The 19,975-nt window shown below is 37.9% G+C and overlaps 1 protein-coding gene across 43 annotated transcripts in view; it reads right to left on the bottom strand.

Annotated features, from left to right (window-relative positions):
* MYBPC1 (myosin binding protein C1) overlaps window positions 1-19,975 on the bottom strand; it is a 138,374-nt gene that overhangs the window by 51,195 nt on the left and 67,204 nt on the right. For all 43 annotated transcript variants that reach the window (XM_040407324.1, XM_040407317.1, XM_040407447.1 and 40 more), the window contains 9 exons: window positions 18,517-18,634; window positions 16,897-16,948; window positions 15,403-15,459; window positions 12,224-12,387; window positions 10,611-10,743; window positions 10,245-10,369; window positions 8,826-8,931; window positions 6,978-7,144; window positions 6,634-6,796 (listed from right to left, as the gene is read on the bottom strand). In XM_040407324.1, the coding sequence (XP_040263258.1) occupies window positions 6,634-6,796; window positions 6,978-7,144; window positions 8,826-8,931; window positions 10,245-10,369; window positions 10,611-10,743; window positions 12,224-12,387; window positions 15,403-15,459; window positions 16,897-16,948; window positions 18,517-18,634 (1,085 nt within the window). The remainder of the gene's footprint in view (window positions 1-6,633; window positions 6,797-6,977; window positions 7,145-8,825; window positions 8,932-10,244; window positions 10,370-10,610; window positions 10,744-12,223; window positions 12,388-15,402; window positions 15,460-16,896; window positions 16,949-18,516; window positions 18,635-19,975) is intronic.

The following is a 19,975-nucleotide window of genomic DNA, read 5'->3' as shown; positions in this document are numbered from 1 at the left end:
CCGGGCGTTCCTTCGCTCTGCGATTTGGGTGTATACGTTATAAAAAGATTCAGTTTTACCTCATTATCAAAAGTGCTATACATGTATGGTATACATATATGGCACGGGAATAAAGCTACTCCTCCGGCAATATAGCAGGTGGAGATTGGGTGTCTGTCAGTGACAACTGGGGTCCTCAGGGAGAAGACAGAAGCAGTTTATTACCACTTCTGTCTTCTCTTTTCCTCAGTGAATACAGGATAGAATAGAGGAATTGCGAATTTTAATCACGAATATCGCCACTTTATATAGTGCTATATATTCGTATTCGCAAATAGTGTTGATAGCGAATATTCAAATTGCAAATTTATTGCAAATATCGACACTTAGCAACATCCCTAGCAACCAATAGGAAAGTTGCCTACCCCTTAGCGTTGATCGCGAATATTCTAATCACGAATATATTACATTGCCGATTTTTGCAATCAAGTAAATAATGACTGGAGATCACAAATTCTCCAATTTGCTAATTTATGGCGAATATTAGGCCACAAATTAGCAAAATATCGCAAATTCGAATATTGACTATGCTGCTCATCACTACTCACCAGCTGAAACCGTAACCTTCATGCCCAGTTCATGTGAAACTATATACTGTATAATGTATATCAAAATCACTGACACAAAATAGGGAAGTCATTTTAACAATAACAACAAGATAAAATCACTTTTTTTTTCCCGCAGTTTTCCCCAAATAAAAAAATAAATAAAAATAACTTAAAGCATAGTAATAAAAAGCCGTATGTGTGGGGGGTTTTGTGACCACCCCGTGTCGGCGATCGACGCAAACCGCAGGTCAATTCAGACCTGCGGTTTGCGGCTTTTACCTTATCTGGCGGGCGGCGGTGCCATCAGGTCCCCATGCGGCATCTGCGCTGCCTTCCGGTGATGAGCCTGTGAGATCCAGCCCCCTGGATCTCACAGGCCGGAAGGTGTATGAGTAATACACACAGTATAGAGAAGTATTGGAATGCATTGTAAAAGGGATTAGACCCCCAAAAGTTGAAGTCCCAAAGTGGGACAAAAAATAAAGTAAAAAAAAAGTACCCCCCCAAAAAATTTAAAGTTTCAAGTAAAAATAAACAAAAACATCATTTTCCCCAAATAAAGTAAAAAAAAATGGGTAAAAAATAGGGAAAAACAAAAAGTATGCATATTAGGTATCGCCGCGTCCGTATCGACCGGCTCTATAAACATATCACATGACCTAACCCCTCAGATGAACACCGTAAAAAATAAAAAATAAAAACTGTGCTACATAAACAATTTTTTTGTCACCTTACATCACAAAAAGTACAACAGCAAGCGATCAAAAAGGCGTTTGCCCACCAAAGTAAAGCCAATCAAACCGTCATCTCATCCCGCAAAAAATGAGACCCTACCTAAGATAATCGCCCAAAAACTGAAAAAACTATGGCTATCAGAATATGGAGACACTAAAACATGATTTTATTTTTGTTTCAAAAATGATATTATTGTGTAAAACTTACATAAATAAAAAAAGTATACATATTAAGTATCGCCACGTCCGTATCGACCGGCTCTATAAACATATCAAATGACCTAACCCCTCAGATTAACACCGTAAAAAATAAAATAATAAAACTGTGCTAAATAAACCATTTTTTGTCACCTTACATCACAAAAAGTGTAATAGCAAGCGTTCAAAAAGTCATATGGACCCCAAAATAGTACCAACAAAACTGCCACCCTATCCCGTAGTTTCTAAAATGGGGTCACTTTTTTGGAGTTTGTACTCTAGGGGTGCATCAGGGGGGCTTCAAATGGGACATGGTGTCAAAAAAACCAGAATCTGCCTTCCAAAAACCGTATGGCATTCCTTTCCTTCTGCGCCCTGCCGTGTGCCCGTACAGCGGTTTACGACCACATATGGAGTGTTTCTGTAAACTACAGAATCAGAGCCATAAATATTGAGTTTTGTTTGGCTGTTAACCCTTGCTTTGTTACTGGGAAAAGTGGATTAAAATGGAAAATTTGCCAAAAAATTGCAATTCTGAAATTTCATCTCCATTTGCCAATAACTCTTGTGGAACACCTAAAGGGTTAACGATGTTTTTAAAGTCTGTTTTGAATACCTTGAGGGGTGTAGTTTCTTAGATGGGGTCACTTTTATGGAGTTTCTACTCTAGGGGTGCATCAGGGGGGCTTCAAATGGGACATGGTGTCAAAATAAACAGTCCAGCAAAACCTGCCTTCCAAAAACCGTATGGCATTCCTTTCCTTCTGCGCCCTGCCGTGTGACCGTACAGCGGTTTACGACCACATATGGGGTGTTTCTGTAAACTACAGAATCAGGGCCATAAATATTGAGTTTGGTTTGGCTGTTAACCCTTGCTTTGTAACTGGAAAAAAAATATTAAAATGGAAAATCTGCCAAAAAAGTGAAATTTTGAAATTGTATCTCTATTTTCCATTAATTCTTGTGGAACACCTAAAGGGTTAACAACGTTTGTAAAATCAGTTTTGAATACCTTGAGGGGTGTAGTTTCTTAGATGGGGTCACTTTTATGGAGTTTCTACTCTAGGGGGGCATCAAGGGGGCTTCAAATGGGACATGGTGTCAAAAAAACCAGTCCAGCAAAACCTGCCTTCCAAAAAACGTATGGCATTCCTTTCCTTCTGCGCCCTGCCGTGTGCCCGTACAGCGGTTTACGACCACATATGGAGTGTTTCTGTAAACTACAGAATCAGAGCCATAAATATTGAGTTTTGTTTGGCTGTTAACCCTTGCTTTGTTACTGGGAAAAGTGGATTAAAATGGAAAATTTGCCAAAAAATTGCAATTCTGAAATTTCATATCCATTTGCCAATAACTCTTGTGGAACACCTAAAGGGTTAACGATGTTTGTAAAATCAGTTTTGAATACCTTGAGGGGTGTAGTTTCTTAGATGGGGTCACTTTTATGGAGTTTCTACTCTAGGGGTGCATCAGGGGGGCTTCAAATGGGACATGGTGTCAAAAAAACCAGTCCAGCAAAACCTGCCTTCCAAAAAGCGTATGGCATTCCTTTCCTTCTGCGCCCTGCCGTGTGCCCGTACAGCGGTTTACGACCACATATGGGGTGTTTCTGTAAACTACAGAATCAGGGCCATAAATATTGAGTTTGGTTTGGCTGTTAACCCTTGCTTTGTAAGAATTGGGTTTTTGAAAATTTCTGAAAAATTTCAAGATTTGCTTCTAAACTTCTAAGCCTTGTAACATCCCCAAAAAATAAAATATCATTCCCAAAATGATCCAAACATGTAGACATATGGGGAATGTAAAGTAATAACTATTTTTGGAGGTATTACTTCGTATTATAGAAGTAGAGAAATTGAAACTGAAATTTGCAATTCTTTTGGGTAAATTTGGTATTTTTTTATAAATAAAAATGAATTTTTTTTACTTCATTTTACCAGTGTCATGAAGTAAAATATGTGACGAAAAAACTATCTCAGAATGGCCTGGATAAGTCAAAGCATTTTAAAGTTATCAGCACTTAAAGTGACACTGGTCAGATTTGCAAAAAATGGCCAAGTCCTTAAGGTGAAATAGGGCTGAGTCCTTAAGGGGTTAAGAGGCATTCCGTCAAATAGAAGTCTATGGGCCGCATAACGGATCTGTCTGGTTCCATTATACACAAGTTCGCTCATCCTTAGTTACAACTGTTAACCACTTCCCATCTGGGCCATTTGCCCCCTTCCTGACCAGGCCAAATTTTGCAAAACTGACATATCTCACTTTATGTGGTAATAACTTTGGAACGCCTTTATTTATCCAAGTCATTCAGAGATTGTTTTCTCGTGACACATTGTACTTCATGATAGTCATAAATTTGAGTCAAAATATTTTACCTTTATTTATGAAAAAATCCCAAATTTACCCAAAAATTTTAAAAATTCGCAATTTTCTAAATTTCAATTTCTCTGCTTTTAAAACAGAAAGTGATACCTCATAAAATATTTATTATTTAACATTCCCCATATGTCTACTTTATGTTGGCATCATTTTGGAAATGTCATTTTATTTTTTTAGGACGTTAGAAGGCTTAGAAGTTTAGAAGCAATTCTTCAAATTTTTAAGAAAATTGCCAAAACCCACTTTTTAAGGACCAGTTCAGGTATGAAGTCACTTTGTGGGGCCTACATAGTGGATACCCCCATAAATGACCCCATTGTAGAAACTACACCCCTCAAGGTATTCAAAACCGATTTTACAAACTTTGTTAACCCTTTAGGCGTTCCACAAGAATTAAAGGAAAATGGAGATCAAATTTTTAAATTTCATTTTTTTGGCAGATTTTCCATTTTAATCAATTTTTTTCTTTAACACATCGATGGTTAACAGCCAAACAAAACTCAATATTTATTACCCAGATTCTGCGGTTTACAGAAACACCCCACATGTGGTCATAAACTGCTGTATGGGCACACGGCAGGGCGCAGAAGAAAAGGAACTCCACATGGTTTTTAGATGCCATATCCCATTTGAAGCCCCCTGATGCACCCTTACAGTAGAAACTCCCAAGAAGTGACCCCATTTTGGAAACTAGGGGATAAGGTGCCAGTTTTATTAGTACTATTTTTGGGTACATATGATTTTTTGATCATTCATTATAACACTTTATGGGGCAAGGTGACCAAAAAATTGGTTGTTTTAGCACAGTTTCTATTTATTTATTTTTACAGCGTTCACCTGAGGGGTTCAGTCAAGTGACATTTTTATAGAGCAGATTGTTACGGACGTGGCGATACCTAATATGTATACTTTTTCTCATTTATTAAAGTTTTACACAATAATAGCATTTTTGAAACAAAAAAATTATGTTTTAATGTATCCATGTTCTGAGAGCTATAGTTTTTTTATTTTTTGAGAGATTTTCTTATGTAGGGGCTCATTTTTTGCGGGATGAGGTGACGGTTTTATTGGTACTATTTTGTGGGACATACGCATTTTTGATCACTTGGTGTTGCACCTTTTGTGATGCAAGGTGACAAAAATTGCTTGTTTTGACACAGTTTTTTTTTTTTTTTTACGGTGTTCACCCGAGGGGTTAGGTCATGTGATATTTTTATAGAGATGGTTTTTACGGACGCGGCAATACCTAATATGTATACTTTTTTTTATTTGTTTCACTTTAACACAATAATAGCATTTTTGAAACCAAAAAAATGATGTTTTAGTGTCTCCATGTTCTAAGAGCTATAGTTTTTTTTATTTTTTGAGAGATTTTCTTATGTAGGGGCTCATTTTTTGCGGGATGAGGTGACGGTTTTATTGGTACTATTTTGTGGGACATACGCGTTTTTGATCACTTGGTGTTGCACCTTTTGTGATGCAAGGTGACAAAAATTGCTTGTTTTGACACAGTTTTTTTTTTTCTTTTTACGGTGTTCACCCGAGGGGTTAGGTCATGTGATATTTTTATAGAGCTGGTTTTTACGGACGCGGCAATACCAAATATGTCTATTTTATTTTATTTTTTCTATTTTAAATTTTTTTTTTTTTATTCCTTACTTGGGAACTTTTTTTTTTTTACATGTGAAACTTTATTTTATTTTATTTTTTCAACCCTTTATTTTTTTTCTTTTTTTTACACTTTTCGTCCCCCATAAGGTCATACAAGACCTCTGGGGGACATTTGCTTCACTTTTTCTTTTTTTTTTCACTGTTGATTTCTCCTGTAACTGGGGCTGACATAGTAGCCCCAGTTACAGGACAAATGCACCCCTAGAGAGGCTGTACAGCAGCTATCAAGCGCTGTACAGCCTCAGAGCAGGGCTGATCGAGATCTCTGAGAGACCTCACACAGCCCCTGCACTCTCCGGTCCCGGCGGTCACATGACCGCCGGGCCGGAACAGGAAGCGCACAGCGCTTCCTTCTCTGCAGACACAGCGCTCGGTGAGCGCTGTGTCTGCAGCGATCGTGAAGGCAGGGACACCTGGGAACTGTCCCTGCCTTGTCTTAGGGTTGCCCTGCTGTCACTGACAGCGGGCAACCCGATCAGCAGCTGCACGATTAGCGTGCAGCTGCTATTTCTGACAGGACGTTTTAAAACGTGCTGTCAGAAATAGACGTTCACCCATAGGACGTTTATAGTCTATGGGCGGACGTGAAGCGGTTAAACCACCAACTGTGCTGAATAAAAGGCTTTTTCCAGGCCTGGTTATTAATGGGTTAACATTTTATTCCTATAAATCCCTGCTATTTCTAGGCTTAGGAGTCCAGTGGGTGGTCCTACTCAGTGATTGACAGTTATCTCTACATACCAGGGAAGTCTCTCAGTTACTAAGACCACCCACTGGACTCCTAAGAGTAAAAATAACAGAGATTTATATGAATAAAATACATGCTAAATGAATCTTTTCCCAAAAAACGATATATTAATCAGCTCAACTCCTCCGGCTCTATAACATGCTGTTATGCTGCATTTTCTTAGTGACAGGTTCCCTTTAAATCTGTATCATGAAGGTTTATATCATACCTCAGCCAAAACATTAAAAATAAAAAAAGTTATACAAGATATTGTGTAAAATGATTATACGTCAACCAATTAAAGAATCATTTATTCAGCTCTGTTATGTGATCTCACCTTCCCTTATGAAATAGTTTCACACGTTCACCACCATGGACGAGCTGCCCATTTCTGTACCATCTGCCAGGCACAACCTCTGAGATTTCACACTTCAAATGTATTTCCTTGCCAAGATTTACAGTCATATCAGTCAGAGGCTGTAATATCTTCAGTGGTCGCACTTCAATAAAAAACAGACATTTTCTAAGAAATAAGTATACATTAGGTGTCACTGCTGGTCTCTGCTTACATGGTATTAGAGATTAGATCTACAATTTTACATTAATGATATCAGTGTATAGTTGGTTGCACATAAGAGATTGTAAAGTAGAAGACAAGAGACATCAAAGACAAGCCCTTACGGTCCACTTGGAGTTGTGCTGCTGATTGACCTCCTGTGGTCATCACAGAATAGGTGGCGGAATCTCCTCTGTCTGCCTCATCTATAATCAGTATGTGCTTTTTACCATCCACCTTCAGCCTGTGTCTTGATCTAGGCTCATTGGTGATCTCCACACCATTTTTAAACCTGGAAAATAGAAATGATACTTGTGCCACTTAAATATGTACATCAGTATCCTCAGAACTAGTGTCTTGAGAGATCTCAAATGTATTAGGATCTTTTCACGTAGTATTTCTCTTCATGCTGGGGAACTCTCTTCACATATATGTCTAATGTAAAGGCCTGATGTATGCCACTGTATGCCTTTGTCACCCATAGATACCAATGTCAAAAACATACTGTGCAGCATTTGTTTTTTTGGTGATGCACTGTATAGAAAAGCATAGCAGAATATGCTTTCTTATACAATAATAAAAAGTATACCAATGCATACCAACCTAAGGCTACTTTCACACTTGCGTTTTTTCCTGATCTGGCAGGGCTCAGCAAAAACGCTTCCGCTACTGATAATACAACCATCTGCATCCGTTATGAACGGATCCGGTTGTATTATCTTTAACATAGCAATGACGGATCCGGCATGAACACCATTGAAAGTCAATGGGGGACGGATGAGTTTTCTATTGTGTCCGAGAAAACTGATCCGTCCCCATTGACTTGTGGGTCATGACGGATCTAATTTTCTCCGCATCCCATGATGAAAAGAAAACTGCAGCTTGCTGCGGTTTTCTCTCTCCGGTATGGGAACGCAGCCAAACGGAACAGAATGCATTTTGGAGCACTCCATTCTGTTCAGTTCCGGTTTGTTCCCATTGACAATGAATGGGGACAAAGCCGAAGCGTTTTTCTCCGATATTGAGATCCTATGATGGATCTCAATACCGGAAAATAGAAACGCAAGTGTGAAAGTAGCCTTATGGAGGTTAATACAATATTCTGACATTTGACATATGTGGCTATATTACACTAAAGACAACATAAAACAGTATTTATGCTTTTACTATACCTCATCACCTTATACCTGATCACATTGTGTAACGCTATAGTATTATGTAGACACTCTTCTATGGGTAAAGTATGACACTGGTAAGTGTTCACTCCATGGCACTTTATGTAGATACCCTGTGGAAGTATTATGTGTTTGGTACTACTATATGGCACTATAGGGTTACATTTTGTAGGCACTATTAGGGCAGTATTTTGTTAGCATAACTAGCAATTTCCCTCCTATACAATGCAAGGATCCTCCATGGATACTAACACTGCAGTAAGTATCTCATTAATGACTCAACTGTAATTCTTTCCAAAATGTGACACCGTTTTACAGCATCTGTTTATAGATAGAACGCCCAAAATTACATTACATGCATTAATGCATTAATAGCAACTTATATAATGATTAAAGGGGTTGTGCCACAAAATAGATTGTACATTTTTCAAACCAGCACCTGGATCTGAATATTTTTTTAATTACATGTAAAAAAAAAAATTGTATAGCCACTGAGCTATTCAATAAAATGTATCTGTATAGCGCCATCTGCTGTTTGTTCTTTTACTTATTTCTTGTACGCCTCACTAAGGTGGTTGCACATTTAAATCTTCAACTGCCACCAGCCATATATTCTATCAGAAGCTGCCAGCTGCCAGCCTGAAATAAATCTAGCAGATCATTTGGAGCAATGAATGTGGAGATCTCTAGACAAATGTGAGCTACAGGGCTGGTTCTAGCTTTGTTAGAAAGACATAGTCATATACTATGTGATGTTGGATTTTTTATGTTTACATCAATCACGGTATAACAATTTACCATTTCACATTTGCCTCTGCCTCAGATACTTCGCATTCCATTTCTATTCTTTCTCCACAGTACGTGCTAATATTTTCCAGTTCTTTTGTAACCAGGATGGGTGGCTCTGCCATAGAAACAAGATTTTATGTTAAAACTAGACATAACTTTTCTGTATGTAGATATAAAGTTCTTGCTGTGGAGATACAGGTCCGGCAATGTAGGCAGGGGGAGGTCTGTCCGATAGGCCTCCAAAAGTGGACAACCCCATTAAAGTGTAGGTCCAGCTATACAATGTTGGGTTCATATACAGGGAAGTGCAAAGGAAGCATTTAGGTGATGTACAGATGTAGTCAGTGTTATCTTGACTCTAGGTGTGCCAGAATGGTCACTTTAACACGATTTGTTGCATTACTGCAATGTGATTTTGTTGCCTTAACATGTTAAGCAGTCAAGAACATGTTGGCCATATCTTTATTTTACTTATTTATTGCCTTTGCATGCTTTGCTTTCCATCGTGTGAACTTGGTAAACGACTGTTGTCTCTGTTTAGTCAGAACCCTCATATGTGTTGTTTTCAGGTGGAGATGTCTTGTGCATTGTGGAACAGATCACTTGTCTTTTTATCATTTGAAACCCTGAGATTGTGTTTTCTTCATCCAAAGTGCCATACCAACAAGGGGAAGGACCAAGCTATACCAGGCTTTCTGAGCCAGGAGGCAGCAGGGGGTGGAGAACCAGTAGCTGAAGCTTAGGTATAACCTGTCTGGGCTCCCTCATTCCTTGAATTCCAGTTTAGCCAGAAAGCCTGGCTAAAAAGATGAATTAGCTCAAAATAGTGATATAAGAAGGCCACCCTACTTATCAAGTGGTTTTTCCATCCCAAAGAAATTTCTGGGTGCCCACTGGGACATACGGTATCTCCATCACTTTTGTTCCCTTCTTCTGCTATGGAGAGCAAATCAGTACAGCAGTACATTTGGTAACATTTCATACAAAAGTCTTTCTTTTACAATGCACAGGGAATTTCATGCTATATTTATAGCGTGTCTTATCTCATTATTTGGATATTATAATTAACTATATTATAATGAGTTGTTGATAACTTTGGAAATAAAATTAGTTTTCAACTTCATTAGGCTTTATTGACATCTGCTGTCACCCTCCTGTTTATAATGATAGCTATGATGCTGTTTCCTGCATCCCCATGCCACAGATCCAAATGTCATAAGATGGACCCCACTATTCTTGCCATGATGGCAACCTCAACCTTTATAACATTTTGTAGGTCTGAATTTAGCAATTAGAATTCAGCTTTAATTTTCTAAACTGTGTTTTTTCAGGCAACACACTTTGATGAGGACCAATGAGGACCAATTTCATATAAATTTCACAAATGTTATCTAAATTTCTCCAATGAAACAACAGATCAAAACTTACCTCTGACAAACAGCTCAGTTGAGCACTTTTCGTCTCCGGCGCACACTTGATAAGCAGCATCATCAGCCAATGTGCAGTTATTGATAAATAATATCCTTTCATTTCCCTTGTGCTCAAATATGTATCTGAAATATACATTTTATGATCATCTCTATGTAATGATGAAATGCTCACTGTCACATATGAATACAAATATCTGAGATATTTTTCAGAGGTGAATGTGAATCAAATTCTTTGTTACAAGTTTAGGATGGCTAAATCAAATTTTATCCTGTTTTGTCAGGATCTGTCTGTGCATATCCAACATAACTGCAAAAAATAAGAGAATGTTTCTTTAAAATACTAAATTAAGAGTACTCTACTTACTTAGCACTTGGACGGATTTCTTGACCATTTTTATACCACTTGAGTTCAACTGTTGGATCAGCAAGTTCAACCACAAACCTCACTCGTCCTCCTTTGTCAATCTGATAAGCAGGGTCTAATTTCTTGGAAAATGCTTAAGACACAAAACAAATTATTTGGTTAGTACACTCATACAAAATTATATACTAAATAAACATGGAGGACATAAGGATTTAAGGGACAATAAGATGGACATGAGACTGATTTATCAATAGATATATAAAGTATATAGAGGATTAAGATGATAGATAGATAGATAGATAGATAGATAGATAGATAGATAGATAGATAGATAGATAGATGATAGATAGATGATAGATAGACATAAATACTGTATCAAATGGATTAGATAGATGGATATCACATAGATAGATATAGATAGATGACAAATGGATAGACAGACATGCAAATAGATATGGGATAGCTATCCAATAGATATCACATACATAGATAGAAATCTAAAAAAATCTAAAAAATAGTCTAAAAATAGCAGCACCAGAAAATTATTAGAAAAATAGAGGTGCAAGTCTCAGGGAACTTAACTCAAGGGCCCAAATTGAATAGATAATATTAAAAAGCCGCTGTAAAGGTCAGCTAAAACGTTGCAATCATTTCAGGTGACTAAAAGAACTTTGGATTTTATTTTTTGGAGAATGCTTCTTGGTTTCTAGATAGATTAGATAGATAGATACGATATATACCGTAGATAGATAGATAGATAGATAGATAGATAGATAGAGTGGTAAAGTGTACAGTAAAGTCCTGGAAGGGGTGTAAATCCCACCCAGGTTCCTCAAGAGGGTGAGGTAAGTAAAATCCATAAAGATGGCGCTGGCTTCAGCAAACGTAGTTGCTTGAGCTGTTGTTGTTAAAGTTCAAGGGCTGGATTTTATTTGGACTTGGAAGGTAGGTTTGGTAGTGGGACCTGCCCCTTCCAGGGCATGTTTTCCCCTAGCCTGAGAGATCCCCAGGTGAGTCCAGCTGGGATCGTTAGTGGGAAATAAAGCCCATCCCAGGCTGTCATTCGGAGGACTTATGCCTGGAAAAGCCTAAGAAGCTGGCTGGCTTGCTGGCTATTGAAGCCTGATTCCCCGTGTGTGACCTGCGCTCAATAGGTGAGCTAGAGACAACTTTTGTGTTAGATAGAGCCCAGACGGGCAGGAGTTTATTTTGTTTTGCTTATATTTTGGTAATGCTGAAACCTCACCTCACCCAGTGAGTTATAACTGGGAAGGAATCACCTGTATTTGCTGAGGTGCCTAAAAATAAACCACAGTTTGGACATTAAATCCGTTGTCTGAGAAGGAAATCTGTCATCGCCGCCCTGCTTGAGAGAGCAATCCCTTACAATAGATAGATAGATATGAGATATATACATGATAGATAGATAGATAGATAGATAGATAGTCCTATGTGTAAAATTGCATTAAAACTGGTTAAAAAAGTGTTTTGCAAATTGATTTATTCTGTAATGAAAAAATTTACAACCATCGTTCAGAAGTATGTGGAGCTATACATCTTACATTACTATTACATTATTATTCAATTATTCCTGGAAAAATGATGTTGATTACCTGCACTCTTCTTTTCTTCCCGGCGCATACGTTTCAGCCTCTTTAGCATGCCCCTTAGGTCAGTGATGCCATATTGAAATGCAATCTTCTCATACTCATTGGGACTTGCATTTTTCAGGATCTCCCAGACATCTATCTCTGGACCCTCTTCAGGTTTAACCTCTCTTTACATTGAGAACAAAAAATGCATGCAACATGTTGAGTAACATATCAGTTTTAAATAGGGGATCAGGAATTGTAAGCATAAGGTTTTCAAACTTGGGTTTGTTTAGTCCAGAAAAAAACTATTTAGGGGAGATTAATTACTATTTGCAATGTACAGTGATCTTACTGAAGATCTTTTTATACCTAGGACTATAACCACATGGGGACATTTTCTAAGGATTCACCATCAACACAGAAGGCAATTCTTTACTGTGACAGCACTGAAACTATAGGACTCTTTGCCAAAGGAGGTTGTGAATGAGATGGTTCATTCATGGTACAAGTTCAAGGGGGGCCTGGATTCCTTTCTTGAAAGTAAAAATATTGCAGGTTACGGGCACTTGATTTCTGGGGAAGGGACATTGATCCTGAATTTATTCTGATTGTCCTATTTGGAGTTGGAAAGGAATTTTTCTCCCCCAATATGGAACATTTGGTTTCTGCCTCATTAGTGATTTTTTGCCATTCTCTAGATCAACACTGTTGGATTTTTGGGTTTGACTTGATAGTCCTGTGTCTGCTTTCAGCCCTATCACTTATGTAACTATATAATTATGGTTTATAGCCATGGCCCTGTCTTTCTGAGGAGACATGCTTATAAAAAATGCAGGAATATGATATCAGTTTTATGTCTTGTAATCCAATTGGAAAAATTGGGAAAGTGGTGAAAGGGTGCAAACCCCCGAAAACTTGCAGATTTTGTGTGACCATTTGACTCCAATTTTCTGGTGTACAGAGGTTGATAAATGTAGGTCACTGTTTTATGCCTAGTATAGGGTCTGAGGAGACGTATGACGTATAGGTGTATGAATATTGTCTTTGGTCTTTCAGTCTCTGTGTCATACATTGCCCTCTCAGGCTACTTTCACATCTGCGTTTCTCTTTTCCGGTATTGAGATCCGGCAGAAGAGCTCAATACTGGAGAAAAACGCTTCCATTTTGTCCCCATTCGTTGTCAATAGGGACAAAACTGAACTGGAGGGTACGGAATGCTCCAAAATGCATTCTGTTCCATTTGGTTGCGTTTCCATACCGGACAGAAAACCGCTGCAAGCAAGGATTCGGCATGAAATACATTGTCAGACACAATCCAAAACGGATTGAGCACCCACAATGGTTACAATGGTTTTAATGCTGCATCCGTCATTGCTATTTTAAAGATAATACAAGTAGCCTTCGCACTTTCACTAGGCATTACTGTCACTTATTCCTTGAATGTCTCTTTGAATAGTTCAAAGTTCACAATGTATCGGGCTCTGATGCAGTGACTGAGCACATAAAGTGGCTCAGATACAACCATCATTTCACTTTCTTTATATTGGAAGAACATAATAATCAAGTCATTTAAAAGGGTTTTCAGAGATTTTAATACTGGTGACCTGTCCTCAGGATATTTGATCTGTAGGGATCAGACACGCGTGACACTCGCTGATCAGCTGTTTTGAGAAGGCACCAGCGCTCGTGTGAGCGCCGCTGCCTTTTCACAGCTCCCCAAGCACAGAGTTGTACACTGTATAGCAGCTGTGCCTAGTATCGCAGATCAGCCCCATTCACTTCTATGGGCCTGAGCTACTTTTAGGCCACGTGAACGATGAACATGGCGTCACTGGCTTAGGCAAAGCAGGGAGAAGGCCACGGTTCTCACAGGAGTGCCAGTGCCTCCTCGAACAACTGATCAGTGGGGTCCCGGGTGTTGGACCCCCACCGATCAGATACTGATGACCTATCCAGAAATCTCAGAAAACTCCTTTAATAACGTGATGCAGCTAATACATTGATGACATTTCTAATTATACTTCACTAGCACAAGCACTCATCTAAATGGTTGCTCTTCATTTGCGACCAATATTTTTTTTTTACATCATGTTAATAAAAAAAAAAGCTTATCAAAAATTCCAAGTTTGTGGTTGTGGTATGCTTTTATATTTTTTACTTAGTAAAGTAGCATACAAGATAAAAGAAAAAATATATAAAACAAATTGTCATCCAATTTGAATATACAACAATCATTTAATGAATATGAAAAAAATCCATATACTGCTACTGGAGCTCCCACTGTAAATGATTGTTGCCTGCATGCCATCATTTTAACTGCAGGACTAAATTTATGACACAGGTAGATGTATATAGATTTGTATGTAGACAGATATACACAACATATATACATTTTAATGTAAGTTCTTTCGTATAGGGCAACATGAATTTTAGTATTTGAGACCCCCATGAGTGTACAGTAATCGTAAAGTATTTGGATGTCATCATAAGGCCTCATGCACATGGCAGAGCTAATTAATGGAGCCTGTAGGAAAGCAGATACCTGGTGCTGCTGTATGGTGCCTCTGTAGAGCACCATATTATATATTTTCCACTAGTGGAAAGAGAAGAATAGCTCCATAATATGGTATAATATATTTTCTGTTAGATTCATGCAGAATTCTCTGCATGAATCTGCAGGCTTAGGGATTCATGTGCATGGCAGAGAAAATTCAAGCATGTCCTTCCACTGTAGAACGGCAAGCACTCCATGTATTGCTATATAGTGCATCCATAAAGCATCATATTATGGAGATAATACCTCTGCATGCAGGCAGAGATACAATAGAGCTCCATAGACTTCCATGGCTGTTGTTTTACACCTCTCTACAATTCAGAGGTTGCATTGAGATGTGATACAACAATTCTTGACCTTCTAGCTTTTGATAGAGCATCAGTTATGCTACTTACTAACAGTAAAGAACCACATGCACAAACACCCACATGCACATGCATTAATATACAGAAATTATTGTGGCATCATGAAATCATGCAGTTTCACGCATTTTACATGTATGTGAGGAACTTATAGTGAAAATGTGATATTATATCTAGTTAAATTTCAGAAAGGGAATAAGAAAAGGGATAACTGTGGACCGAAAAGCTGCTTTGTAATCGTTGGTAATAGCTGTCGCTGTGCACTGCATCAGTTCATTCCTCACCTACGTTTCAGGAGACCACTAAAGTCAAGTTCTCCTGCATCTTCTTGTCCTTCACCGCTGTCATTAATATAAAGATGTCAATTATGGAACATTCACAACACTCATCAAGAACATATCATCACACAGAGATGTCAACATAAAAGTGTTGCTTGTGAAAAGTTAGCACAATATGGCTTATTACGCATACTAGTGCAAGCAGAACCCATGTTTTAACCTGTAGCAAATAGTCAGATATTAACTTCCTAGATGGAGGAAATCAGGGGTGCACCTATCCTTTATGCTGCCTGAAGCAAAAACTGAAATGGTGCCCTCCCTCCCTGATGCCAATTTCTTAACCAAACCCCTTCCCTTCAGCCCATGGCCCTTTAGCTGCCCCAGCTCTTGCCCCTACCTGGTGCTACCTGAGGCGATCCCCTCATTGGTGGTGCACCCCTGGAGGTAATATCTAATATCTGGCCCAGTTGCAAAACATGTTTTCTGTTTGCTCCACATAAATAAGCTCTACTATATTGTGGCATCTCGAGATACTATCACAAGACTATTTTTTTACATTACATAGTTTTTGTATGCAGAAAAGCTTGTTCACGATGTGTGTGACAAACACAAACTTAGGTAAAAAAAGTAATCGACGACAATGAAAAAACTGTTCATTGGTGCAGCAAGCTACTAAAGAAGATTGTAACGAACATACGGTCATTCTCATTTGATACAAATTGGAACATCATCTGGGGAAAAACGGGCAAAATAGGAAAATACATGTTTCTAGGAATTCTACTTTTGAAATGTGAAGTAAAATGTAATGTGTGTGCCCATTTCTCCTGGGTAAATTAATACAATTTTTTCCAGATTTGCCTTCAACGCATCTCTTGTTTTGGGCAACCAGGTAGAACCCATTAAAATTGGTTTCTGCCTAATGCAAGGTAGGATAATAAAGTATGGAAGATGGGAATATGGGTGAAAGGTTGCTTTTTATGTTTTGCATAGGTTTGTTTCTGATGACTTTCCCTGCTTAATTCTTAATTTATTTATTCATTTTCTAGGTTTAAGGCTGGGGATAACTGGCAAGTTTGGCCATGACCATCATTGCATAACCAAAGATCGCTAGCTCTACCTGTATCATAAGCAATCTAAGTGTATGGGGTCACGTCGTGATGCTGCAATCTGACAAAATCCAGCAAGGTCAGATTTTTTTGTGATTCTTGGCCTGATGCAACTTTGGGATCACAATGTGATACCTTTCACTTACATTACTTGCAATATAGGCATGGCTTTACAGCGGTGCTTGTCATGGTCAAAGTGGCTGCATAGCCCCAGCCTAATGACTTCTAGGTCCAGATTTTCCAATTATGGAAATAACATCTTCTGAGCAGTTGTGTTCAGCAATTGAATGTATTTGGGAAAGCAGAGGTTCCCATTACCAATCATTTCAATTCCTTCTAGTCTGACATGGCATTTTTAATGTAACAGGCATAAAAGTCCAGTGCAATAATTTACCTTCTTTTGAAAGCAGATCGGATGTCTAGAGCTTGGGATGCGTCAGAAGAGGCTATATCGGGGGGAAAAGTGACATTATATATATATATATCTTTAAATAGCTGTATACAATATAATGATCAGGGAGCATGACTGTTGGCTGAAGCTATTCTCTTGGAACTCAAGTATTCTAGCTATTAGATTAATACTACAATACAGATTGATTATTCCTCACTGTAAGCTGGCTGCATTTGAAGTATCCATTTACAGTTATGTGTCAGGAGGATATCCTGTGGTAAAGATCAAAAAGATGGCACTCTATGGGATTTCCTCACATCATTTTATTTATTAGGCTTCACTATTCCATACAGCAGTACATGGCATTCCAATGTATACCAGTCAGATTGAGACCAAAGGGACACTGTTTTGGCCTGAGTGAGGGAAGCCTATGGATATGTAAGGCACAAACAGCATTGTGAGGCTATTGGGCAATTAGGACCAAAATATTTTTGTGGCAGAAGATAAGGGTATTTTGTTAAGGACCCTTTCACACCAAGCTTTTTAGCTTTATCAGAAGAAAATATTTAGGTTCCAAACAGAATTTCCAAAAAAATAACATGATTTTGTTATACTGCAGGTTTCTATTGGCCAAACGTGTTAAAAGAGCACCCTTCAGGCATTTTTTCACAGGTACCATAAACACTTGTCCAACAAAACCTCTTCAGGTTCATATACATCTTAATATGACAAAAATAACTTTTCTTGCTGTTTGTTTTTATGGAAACAATTCTGCATAAACAATTAATTTTATTTATTAAAAATCTTTAACATCTATCACATATTCAGAAAGCTCAATATAATTCTAATATTAGATAAAATAATGGGGGGATTTATCATGAGAATAATATTTGAAGTCAGTTTTGCTTGAATATGTTAGTACTTTGGACAAAATTTATCAAACAGCACACGTTGTTAGATATGGTACATCTTTAAACCTTTAACACTTTTGTATAGAAATGCGACTTCAGTTTTATTACACCCCAAATACTAGAGTGAGTTTGTGACCTTTTCTGCTTTTTTTTTTTTAAGTTGTTATAAATCTGGAGTGAAACACATTAACATAGCTAACCATACCCACTTCCCCACTCACTTTTCTAAAAATGGAGTGAGTGGTGTAAAATGCAAAAATTAGCAAAATGTATGTGCAAGCAGCCACACAAAGTTGCAAATTCTTATTTTCCAACTTTTTGAAGCAGGAATTCTGGAGTGCTGGATGTGATAAATTCCCCCAATGAGTCTGGTTGGGTTTGCCTTAAGTGTTGGCTATTTTAACTTACCTTTACTTTTATAATGGTCGAAGGATCCAATATATGAGTGTATAATTGCACAGTGTACAGTTGGATCCAAAGGTAAAAATGTGCTTTCTCTTTAAAAAAAAAAACTCCACATCAAATGGATACCAATTGTGATTCAAAAACATTTGATCAATCCAGAAAATAATATAGAGTTTGTGTAAGGCTGTAACTCTTCTTTGTGATGTATGTGTTCTTTTTGTTTCGTATACTTACTGATCTTATTGACAAATGACAATGTCATGCGAACCTACCCTTAAATACACACCTTAGCAGTGCTTGTACTTACCAATGACTTCAAGATCAAATGAGCAACTGTCAAATTTATCTTTGTAGGTCACTTCACATCTGTAGTTCCCAGCGTAGTTCTCTTTTGCTTTTATGATTTGCATTTCAAATGTATATGTCTGAAAAAAATCAAGTTTACAGTTTCATTACTTGAGATTATGGTAAGGCATATGTGAATGAAAATTATTTTCCTAAGCAATCACTCTGTTTCTTTAATAGACAGGTGAATCCTGGAACAACTAGAGTTCCATTGTAGTGATCACGTTCACTGTGAAGCAAATTGAAAACAGACTGTCAATGATTTCCATCAGTTTTCACAACTCTTCTACCTTTTACATCTGCTTATTGGCATCTTTTCATTACAGTCAATATCTAATCATATATTGAAAAGCATTGTGTGGTGTGGAATGTGTCCAGTTTTTGTTTTTAGATATCTGTGACTCAAAAGTATAAAAATGTATATTTATTCATGTATGTCAGAAGAAAGCAGCACAGCTCCAATTTGGTGGGTGCTATCGCTCCAGGATCCAAGGCCAACGTCCTACTAACAATATCCCCCAAAATTGGGATAAGGCTGAAATGTTTCATGGGTAAATAAAGGAAACTTCATATTTTTTACCATGGAATTTAGAGTGCTGCCTCATTTTTTTAAAAATATATTTATTCATAAAGATCTGATGTAGAATTGAAAAATAACGTTGGGAAGGAGGGGACTTCAGGATTTCATTGAAGTTGGCTTGAATGAAATCTGCCACCAGAGACAGCAGAGCTCAGGAAGTGGTGATTTGGTACCTAGAAGATATGAGGAAGCAATGGTCTGACACATAGGTCTGTGTTCACATTTTTGTCCCACATTTAATGTATATACATGACATACACATTAAATGGAAGCCTCAGGCAGATGCCATACAGTTTCTTGTTAAATGTAGGAGAAAAACATGATGTGAATACAGCCTCAGAGAGCTGCAGTAGAAGTGGTCTGGTATAGAGTAGATGGTGTGTGGAAGGACTGGTCAAAGGGAAAGGAATGGACACACAGAAGAGCATGCAGCCTTTGCCATATGAGGGGATGCAAGGAAATTAAAGGAATGAGCTGCTTTATGCTTATAGGGGGACATTTATCAAGGCAGGTACATCAGTTTTAGTTTTAAGTTGGTCAATTTATGCAACATTTGAAGTTGCTCAGCACTCTTCAAAGTGGTCTGTTTATGAGCTAAAAATTCGATTAGACCTGGATTTTATGGCTCATTTACTACGTGCAACCTACGCTAGGCAACACCCTGCTGTACTTTTACACCTAAAGGTGTAAACCACATTGCACTCATGTCACGTATATTAGAAAGGTGCACCCGTTCATACATTTTGTGCAGGCACGCAAAGCCAGACCTAAAACTGACTCAAAAATAACCTTAAATGATAAATGACACCCTAATCTTCAAAAATGTGTAGGAAAGGGAAAT

The sequence above is a fragment of the Bufo bufo genome, chromosome 1, assembly GCF_905171765.1.
Source record: "Bufo bufo chromosome 1, aBufBuf1.1, whole genome shotgun sequence".
Taxonomy (NCBI): Eukaryota; Metazoa; Chordata; class Amphibia; order Anura; family Bufonidae; genus Bufo; species Bufo bufo.
The sequence above is the reverse complement of the archived record's forward strand: the minus strand, read 5'-3'. Positions and strand labels throughout refer to the sequence as shown.